The 10,368-nt window shown below is 43.6% G+C and overlaps 1 protein-coding gene across 13 annotated transcripts in view; it reads left to right on the forward strand.

Moving 5' to 3' along the window:
• Positions 1-6: 6 nt before the first annotated feature.
• LOC102368693 (supervillin) overlaps positions 7-10,368 on the forward strand; it is a 169,780-nt gene continuing 159,418 nt past the window's right edge. For 10 of the 13 annotated variants that reach the window (XM_025204409.1, XM_025204404.1, XM_025204407.1 and 7 more), the window contains exon 1: positions 7-159. In XM_025204409.1, the coding sequence (XP_025060194.1) occupies positions 81-159 (79 nt within the window). In that variant the 5' untranslated portion in view covers positions 7-80. Of the gene's footprint in view, positions 160-381; positions 562-10,368 lie in introns of those variants that run through there. The other 3 variants (XM_025204415.1, XM_025204411.1, XM_025204412.1) reach the window with 2 other exon arrangements.

Here is a 10,368-nt window from a genome sequence, read left to right on the forward strand (position 1 = left end):
GAAGGGCCCCCCGCCGGCTGACCGGGTCCCTCTCCTCGCCGTGCACCGGCAGGTCGTTACGTTGCCGAGATGGACCTGAAATGCTGGAGGCTGCCAGCGAGGGAAGGACCCTGCTCTGCCCCCCAGCATCCGCGCTGGCACCGGGCGAGGCCGACCTAGGTCTGAGCCCCTCATTGCCCGGGTTTATGTCCTCAGGATACTGATCCTTTTCGCTGCCCTGGGGCCGCCGCCGCGTGTCCTGACATGCTGCTGCCGCAGGGGGGAGAGCGGCGGAGGGCTCTTGCCTGGCTGCTCGGCGGGGTTGGCAGAGCTGGGCGGTCTCGGGGGAGTGTCGCGTGTCCCTCTGCGCCGCGGGCAGGAGGTGCGGGTGTGCGAGAGAGTCGGGAGGACTCGGTGGAAGTGTCGCTTGTCCCTCGCCTGTGTCCGCAGCGTCGGTGCGGATGGGCGAGTGTCTAATTGTGGCGGAGCTGGAAGTGCCAGAAGTTTGAAAGGATCGGCACGATATCTACTTGCCGATACATGTCAGTGGTGCGTTTGGCCCACAGCCCAAAAAACGAGCAGGTGAGGTGCCTGAGTTGCCTCTTTCCGTAAGAAGCCAGCTGCAGGGTTGTGTCTGTCCCTTCCTGTGGCAGCTGGGTTTTGTGTGTGTGTGTTTTGCAGTCAGGAGCGTGAGTAAAAGGGAATATAGGGTCCAGGCAAGTAAGGGCAGGGAGGGAAGCTGAAAAAAGACTGTTGCCTACAGTGTGTTACAGAGCTTGTAAATCGGAGCGGGTTCTTGCCTGAAGCATGGAGACCTAGTACTACAGCTGACTGTTTAATGACAGCTTTGCAAACAATGCTTCTTATTTTGTGAGCGCAGTTGTGGATTGTGATTCTTAGGAGACCTTTGAGAGGGTCTCGCGGCAGTCTGCCTGCGTTTGGGTTTATAGCTTAGCAGAGGGCGTTGGAGGGGAATCTAGAAAGCAAACAAGTTGAGAAATTGCCATTTATTCTGCACGTTGTCAGGGCTCAGGCAGCTGTTAGTGTCATCTGAGCTGAGTCGCCTCCGATGATATCTCTGGTACTGAAGGGCAATGTTCTTGTACGGGTTTAGTTGTAGTTCTTGGAGGGATGATTCACAGGTGTTCAAAATACGCATGTGGAGGAAGTACCTTGTATTAAGTGAGACTGCATTTCACTGTTATAACAAGCAGTAGTTGTTAAAAACAAAACTTAGCTGAGTTTTACTAAATGCTGACAAACTTTTTCTTTCAGTATTTGTAGAATAGAAAGTAAAAACCACTTTTGTCTATATAGCGTAAAATTCTGTTGCCCGGATGTTCCCTGTATATCACGGGCGTGACGGTTTAGTATTAACCTTGTAAGGATCTCCAGTTTTTAAACTAGGGATGGGAGGTGATTCAGAGCCTGATGTATGCTCCACCAGAGAGCAAACTGTTTTGCCTTCCACCCAAATTTTGGTAGTAGCTGGTGTCAACAGCTCTTCGCACAAAGGCAGCAGGAGTGACATGAGGCACCTCTTTAGTAGCAGGTGCATCTTTCTGGAGAGCAACAAAAGGCAGGATTGGCATGAGGGGTGCTGAAGTATCTGCTGTAATGGAGAGAGGAGCTAGGCCTCTGCTTTCTTCAGCCACATTTAGGACAAGTTTAATGATCTTTGCAGGTTCTTTTGCTGCTTCCAGACCCAGCTGACACCCTGCTGAGATGCAGTGAAGTAGTTTTACTCCTTTCAGATGTTGCTTTAGGCTCTGACAGACAGTGTTGCGTCATTTACACTCAACACTGCTTTTTGCAATCATGACAACTAGAAATTTACTCTTTAAAACATGAACGATGAAATGCTGAAGTAATTGTAGGCATGTGGGAGCTGGGATTCTAGAATGGGTGTCTACTGCCTTTTCCTTAATCTGGCTCTGATGCTATGGCAGGGATGGGCAATTATTGCAGGCGGAGGGCTGCTTACTGAGTTTTGGCAAGCCATCGAGGGCTGCATGACAGGCGGCTGGGGGCAGATAAATATTACTTTTCTAAATTTTTTAGGGGCTCCGCGGGCCAGATAGAATGGCCTGGCGGGCCACATCCAGCTTGTGGGCCTCATTTTGCCCACCCCTGTACTATGGTTGTCTTTTGTGATGTAGGCTAGACTAAAATGGTTGTATTCCCCAGGAAATGAGGTGAAGCTGCCATGGGAAATGTCTTGGGCATGTTTTTAGCAGGGTGGATTTGATTGTTAAATCCAGTTGACTTAAATCATGATTTAAATCATTGGTCAGGAAATCTCAATTTAATCATTGTTTTCTACAAAAAGTGCATTCTTGTTGTTTGATATAACCATTGTTCAAGGCTATGGAAATAGGCTTCAGGGTAGTCAGCATACATTCTACATGTCTCTTTAGCCCAGTTCTGAGAACTTTGGCTATGACAAGTCCATCTATTTTGTCAAGATTTTGTTCACAAATTGTCATCAGATTAAGCCAGTTCTCAATATATCACGCAAAACAGTCCACTACTGAGTTTCATCGCACGTCTTCTGGCAGAGTTAGTTTGGTTCCTCCTGCTTTCTTCAGAGCAGCTGCTGCAAAGTGGTTGTTATGGAATTAGTTTTCAATTTCAAAAAAGTTCTGCTCAAAATGTTTCTCTTTTGTTTCTGGTGCCCCTCCTTTCTTGTGTTTATCTCAAGACTCCTTCTCCTTGCCCAGATCTACTCCACCCCTAGCGGTCCTCTATTCATTTAACTTCTTGAAATGTTGCACTGTGAGAGAGGTAAGGGCTTGATTCTGTGTATAGGTAACTTGCAGAGAGACAAGAGGCCTGATGGGTAGGTAATCAGGTCTGTTATCTTTCATCTCCATATATTGCTGTTAACAACGATGTTATCTCTGGAGACACCAATCTACAGTATGGGAACCGAAACTAAGCCTTACAGAGATGTTTAATGGGATTTTTTAGATTGAGCACTGAGTCCGGCTGGGTAGAGTGGTTTTCTTTAATCTTTACTTATCTATCTTTACCAGTCTCTGGGAACCCCATAAGATTGGGCCCCTAATATAGTCCATGGCTTCTTGAGACCTATTTTTAGAGAACTTTTATAAAGGTTACATGAACATATTGTCTGAAATAGTATAGAAGTAGAAGTTATAATCGCTGTTCCATGATGATATCTTTGAGTTTTAATGCCTATAAATTTTAATTTAAGATTTTTTTTTCTTAAAAGCATCTTAACAAAAAATGATTACGTCATCAAAATCTAAAAGGATCTGGGGGTTTTGTTTTTTGTTTTTTAATTAAAAAAAATATGTTGACTTTTATACGCCCTGGTTTTTAGCAATATAGTTATGAATGAGAGTCCTGTCTGCATGCGAGTGTCAATTCATGCTGAGTCTGCCAGGTTGTAACTAGCATGCCTTGCTTCCCTAGAGGCATCTTTTTCAGCATCATTTCACTAGAAAATGTAACAGTTCCTAACTGAAGTGGTGAGTGCATACTAGTTCAAGCACAGATGGTTCTGTGTCAGTGCTGACCATGCTGACTCATTCTGAATTGTTGCAGTTTTTCTCCACAAAAACCCTAGCGCCCTGATCTAAACTAACCCTTTGCGGCTACCTATCCCATAATTCCTGGCATGGGTCCCAGAAGCAGCAGATTCTTGGAGTTTGGGACATTTCAAAAGGCCACCACTGGTGTACTGTGGGAGACGTGTAAACTGGTTTGATGTAGTTTATGCTGGCACTGAAACAATTCAGACCGAGCAGGTATTTAGTCTTAAAGCAGGCCTGACCTGAACAGTGTTTGATTATATGTATAATCCATTTGTGGCCCATCCTACAAGCATGGTGGGAGATCTCTTGTTCTTGGCATAGTAAATTTTAGTAGAGACAGGCCTAATAATTTAGCAGTAACCCTATCTATGTGCTCTTGCAATAAGTCATAAGTCAAATTAAAAGAAAACTCCTAAGAGAGACTCTGACTTCCTCTGTAGCTGATAACTATTATAGAAATGCTGTGAAAGGGTTGAATTTGAGGTCATGTGCTAAATACTCATTGAGACGTATTTCTTCATGTGAAGTTTCAGTTGGTGGTCTTTTAAAAATGAAAATGAGGTAATACAATACATGGATTTGTTCTTTTCATAGTCAGAGAATGAATCTCAAATAAGCTTGTGTTGCTAAATATCAGGGATAGCCAAGATTTGAATTTTAGGGCAAATACCTCATTCACTTTGGAGGAAGGCAGGGAGATAAACAAGACTACCAGGAAACTCCATTTTTAAAGTCCTAAGTGAAACATTACTAACCACCTGATAATCAGTAGGTGGAATCTGTTTATACATGCTTGTTTTAAATTACACAGGAAAGAGGCTATTTGCATCTTGCGTTATTTGTTTCTGTGGATTCTGTTAAAACTGCTTTTGATGTCTCTTTGCTATCTTTCATGCTGTGTTTATAATTAAGACATTTCTGGAATTGCTCTGAACTTCAGGGTTATTTTTTCTATTAAAACCCCCTGTTTTTTTTTTTGGGCTTAATTTGATTATCCGATAGATATCGGAGTAATTGCAGGTAGAATTTGGAGAAGGTTGGAATACCACATTTTGTTCAACGTTTTGAACACCTTCTAATGCTTTATTTGTGCTAGTAATGTCTAGATGCAGCTGTCCAGTCCAGGAAGTGAAAAATGTAGAACCCTGAGCAACACAGCCGTACCAGCAGAAGCTGCAGGGTAGAGGCAATTCCATAGGAAAAGCTGAGCTTTTACCATGGCAGCTTGTTTTGTTGGTTGTACTATACTAGTACGATATACAGCTCTGCTGGTATAGCTTTATCTCTACCGGGGTGGCCAATTATATGGGCCTCTGGGACACATAGGCTATTTTGGTGAGTTGTCTTGAGCTGGATCAGCACCCCCCGCTGTGTATCAACTTGCCAAAACTTCCTATGTGGGATGGGGGCAGCAGTGTTCGGGAGTGGGACGGGTGGGTGAGGCTGGGATAACAGGGTGGGGTCACTGGGTGGTGATCACGGGGCAGAGCTGTGATCTGCTGCCTGCAAGCCCCTACGATGGGTGCAGGTTCCACGGGCAGGTGCATGCAGGGAGTGGATTTCAGTTCTGCCCTGCCCTGGCCCCATGCTGTCACCTCCCCTCAATCCCAGCCCTGGCCCTGGATGCAGCTCCCTGTCTACCTGCGCACCCTACCCATGCAGCTCCCTACCCATGGAGCTGTGTCTGGGGCTCGGATCTTGAAGTGGTGACAATGTGGGACTGGGGCAGAGCTGGATGCTGCGGGAGGCCACAGCACCCATGAGGGGGAGAGGAACGCTGCAAGCCCTGAAGAGGAGGCTGAGGAGGGGCAGGGGGGAATTTAGCCTCCCTCCCTTTGCCTGTCCCCACCCCTGGCCCGGGGGTGTGTAGCCTGCAGGCAGGGGAGGGAGGGGAGTGGACTCAGTGGTGACTCTGTGCCCTGCCATGCACTTGGAAGCAGTGGCCAGGATGAAGCTGGGGCACCCCCATCCCATGCCAGCCTGCAGTTCATCCTGGGATGCCTGCATGGCAGTGGCAGCCCCCAGCCCTGCCAGCTTGGCATGGGGTCTAGTGGCATGAAGTGGATGAGTGTGGGGGAAGTGTTGGGAGCCTTGGTGAAGGTGCTGGGGCTGGGTCCCTAGGGGCTGGTTTCCATGGAGACCAGCCCCTGGCCCTGGACACAACTCTGGTCCCAGCCACATGCCACCTCTCTGGAACCTGGTCCCGGATGCAGCTTCCTTCCCAGTCATGCATTGCATCCAAGGAGACCAGCCCTGGCCCTGGACACAGTGCCCTTGCCAGGGCTCCTGCTGTTGCCCCCACAGCACTCTGCTCTGCACTGCTATGCCCCGCACCAAGCCAGTGGGGCTGGAGGCTGCTGCCGCTGCGCAGGCATCCTCGGACGAGCTGCGGTTTGGTATGGGATGAGGGTGTACCACCTGGTAGGGCCAAGGGGCTTGCCATGGGCCAGGCAAAATTGCTCCATGGGCCAGATCTGGCCTGCAGGCTGTGTTTTGCCCACCCCTGATCCATTGTAAGAGTCCTTTACTGGTATACTTTGTTGGCAAAATGCCCCATATTTATGGCATAGACTAAAGTTAAAAATCATACATATGCTAATTTGGTATTTTTAAAATAAATTTTCTTTGTGGTGTTTGCATGCAGTAAATTCTGCCATTCTTTTTCAGTTAACTTTTGAGGATTATAGTCTATTTTTATTTCTTTCAATATATTTTGGCCAATAGAGTGGTGTGGTTTTGGTTTTTTTTCTTTTCTTTACTTTTAGGATTTTGATCTCACTTGTACTGAGTGGTTATTCAATCCATATAGAGATTTCATATGGAAATACAATTTTAATTTTGCCTAATTTATAAACAGCAGTAAAATATGCCTTTGGGTCTTGAAAAAGATAACTTCATTCATAAGCTAGCATCAGAAGGGGAATTCTATATTCAAAATTTAAAGCTGGCTTGTTGAAATGTGGAATTTTGTTGTTCAGGTGTGCTTAGAAATATATTCCCTGTTTCAAGTAGGCTTTCCCATGTATTTAATATCTTTAGTGAGAACAACGTATAAGGTGTTTCAAACTTTCTTGTTACTAAGCTAGTCAAATAAGACTTTTTTTTTTTAGTTTTAATCTTTTCTGCTTCTGTTGCTCCAGCCTAACTTTCTTTTATATGCTTACAATTTAAAAATAAAACATGGTTCTACAAGTGAGCTATTTATAAATAAGTTTGGGCAGAAGGAAAGCTGTTGCAGCCATGTCTCCACATTAGAGAGATGAGGAAGAAGAGAGAAGTTCCATTACCTAGATCAGTCATTCTCAACCAGGGTGCTGTCATTCACAAAATTAAACCCAAAGATTTTAAATAAGAATCCATAGTCAGAAACATTCCAACCTGTTGTAGTCTTTCTGATTTCTTTGTAACTGAAGAATTGCTTTCTTTTTTTTTACTACCAAAGAAAAAAAAAATCAAGCATAAGCTAAGACTTAGCATTTTCTGAGGGGGCCCTTGAGTTTAAAAAAGTCATCAATCACTGATTTTTTAGACCAGGTCTTGGTATCTAGCACAGTTGGAAGAGGTGTGTGTCCCTTATAGTGTGAAACAGTGGTCAGTCAGCAAACAAGGTAATGTTGATAAGATCCTTCTAATACTTGAAGACTGGGAGTAGGAAGATTGAGTCAGAACTGGGGAAACAAAACTTTTGGAAGTCCATATTTAAGTTCACTGTTTGGAAATTGTTATACATGAAACAGCCAAGCATTTCTTTCAGTATACGGTCAGTGATTATGTAACAACTAGTGAGTTATCACGTCCTTCTGTCTGAGGTTTAAGCTCATGAGCCTGCCTCACTTGTTTAGTGCACAAATCTGTGTTTTCACATCTACAGGCCAAGTAAAATGGGCTCCCCAAAACCCATCTTCTAGGTAGGATGCCAAGATGTATGAGTGTGGGCACGCTCTCTTTTAAAGTAGGTAACTCTTGCCTTGGGCACTGTTTATCCAAAACTGAAAGTTTACAGGTATTTGGCTCTCTTAATTCGTGCCTCCTCAAGCGCTACTGTTATAAGAGAATACTGAAGGCAAGCTAAACAATACACCAGAGGTGAACAAAACATGGTTTGGCTGTTTTTGGTGGAAAGCAAGCAGTGATTTGGAATGGTTTTGGTGACCTCAAGGCAATAGCTGTCATGGTGGTTAACTTTTTACCTTTTTTTTGAGTTCTGTTGGAAGGTGGGGTGTCTTTTGGTAATCAAGATGCTCCTTTTAGGATGGAAGCCATATTTTGTGAATGTGAGCTCCTTTGTATCCACTTGCTGCACTCTGTTTGAAGAAAGGAGCAGCTGTAGTGCATGCGCTAGATCTGCATTTGGCTGTTGCTCCCATTGTGTTTTGTATGAACACAGGCCATTATTTTGGATCGCATAGCAGCCTGTTCAAATGCGACTTGCCATTCCCCAGCTGTTCTGTAACTTTTCCAACTCTGAACTTCCCAATTGCTTAGAACTGGCAACTGTACTTACATTTGTTGCTTTAGTGTTAAGTGCAAGCTTGGGAAGATAAGATTGCTGCTTTCTTGTTAAATATTAGTTGCTGTAGCAAATTCTATTACTCCTAATGGCTTGGTTAACAAAGAAGTAAGTATATTTGGTGTGCTAACATTAAAATTTTAAACACAAGGTAGTAGATTACAGAATCATAGGAAAGTAGGGCTGGAAGTGACCTCCATAAGAAAACTTTATAATACACTATTAGAGTTAATTATTTGTGTATATAAATCCCTATTTTCAAAGAGATATGGTCCTAGGTATAAAATAAAACCCTGTTGTTTTAATTAAACATATATTCCAACAATTGTACAGTTTACTGATCTTTATAACTAGCTATTCTAAAAAGCTGTGGTTATAAATGGTGCCCCTGAAAATCAAAACGATATTTTTTTCCCCCCTTTCTGTCCCATTGCTCTGAGGGAGGTCTGCTCTAACTAGTAGTGTTCTGCTTTCTTAAACAAAAGGAGACTAGGCAACTCGGATAGCTTCGCAAACTAAAGTGTTTTTTGTTCAACAGTGATGTACTTGGGTTCAGCTGGTTGGGAATAAACAATAGCTCTGTCCAAATGTCTTGATAGCTTATTTGGCTGTGAGGCTGTGGACTGTGGCATAGACATAATACGATCACCTATTTTGTGGTAATGCCCTCCCAGACTAATGGTGGACAGAATCTGATCAGGCAGCAAGTAATTCAGTTAAAAATGTTGCTGCATAGTGAAGCTATTGACTTCAGTGCTGTGAGGTGAGTTAACTTATTCTGCAAAGCATTTAAAGTGATATCTTGAGAGTTACATAACAAATAGTAACAAGTAGTTAGGTGTTGCTTAGAAGTAGGACTAAGCATTGCTATTATCAGGGCAGGGGGCAAGAACATTTGTGGCTTATTTTTTACTACTTTCTGTGGTAGTGGTTGTAAGTACATTTGGTATACTGGTGTCTGAGTTTTTACTTTGATTTTTCCATAGCATGTGTATTTTACCATTTGTATTTTAGGAAGCAGCATTCTGAGTTATCAAAGTTATTTGTTGCAGGAAAATGGTCAGGCCACCAACTGGGATTAAATTCACAAAAATGTGATCAACTTCATCCATTTTCAGCAAAGCAGTTTCCTATCTCCTTATCGTCCATAGTAGAGGCTGATTACACAGAGTATCCAAACTAGTTTACAATGAATGTTTGACTTTTTTGTCTGTCTAGCAACAGCAGTTATGAAGTATCCAAAATGCCGTGTAGTTTCTCACTGTATGAAGACTTGGAATATGATTTTAAGAATGACTCCTTGCAAAGCTGGGTGCTGCCTCTACTATATGTTTTCCAAATAACTATCCAGGAGTATGCAGAATGCAAGAAGGAAAGAGCAGCATCTACTCCTTTTATTCCCTTCTAGCTAAAGAGGCTCTGGCCCTGGACCCTGATCAAGTTGACTGGACTTCTTGCAGAGGAGTTCTGCTTCTGCAGTTCTTCATTCAGGACCAGATTGCTTCAATATGGTCATTTTGGATAAAATTATTGTTGCTTCCGGATTCTCAAAAGAAGTTGACAAATGGAAAGTAATTTGTTGGGTTAAGTCCATAGTGTATTTACCAAGGTAGAAAAGTGAAGGCAGCCTTGAGCTCCTTGATGTTACTATGTGATGCAGTCTAAGCAAAAGTCCCTAGCATATCATTTTATTGACAAAAGGAAGGTTTTACATAGAAACAAGTATTAAATGCTAGGGCAGTACCCATGAGATTATAAAGCCCAAGCCTTGGAACCTCATTCTGCTTCTTGCAAATTCTATTTGGATGAACTCTTGCAGGAGGTAATATTCTTCCTAAGGGACTTCCTAAGGAGTGCTGTCTCCATTTAGATCCCCCTTAGTGTTCAGCTTCCTTGGATAAGGTCCAGCATTTGAATTCAGACAGGAGGTTCTCCCAGTGATCTCATCACTCATTCCTTAAGTTCAGAAAATGTTAAAAATCAGACTTTGGTGCACTCTGTTTCAGAGCAGAGTAACTTCTTCATGAATTGGGATTTGCCAGTGCTAGAACACTCCCATATAAATTCACCAAAATTTGTATAATGGTGATCCAGTCTTTAGCCTGTTTTTTAGATAAAGACTAAATCTTCTACATGCCTTGAATCGCAGGGAAAATGGAGGAGGTTTACAGTAAAATCCCTGTTTTCTGGCATTCTACTAGCTGGCATACTCTATTAACCAGCACTGTGCTGCTGCTGCCGTGCCGCTGCCATGTACCACTCTGTACTGCCACTGCGCGCAACCAATCTGTACTGCCGCTATCCACCACCCCTCACTGA

The sequence above is a fragment of the Alligator sinensis genome, unplaced genomic scaffold (assembly GCF_000455745.1).
Source record: "Alligator sinensis unplaced genomic scaffold, ASM45574v1 scaffold309_1, whole genome shotgun sequence".
Classification (NCBI taxonomy): Eukaryota; Metazoa; Chordata; order Crocodylia; family Alligatoridae; genus Alligator; species Alligator sinensis.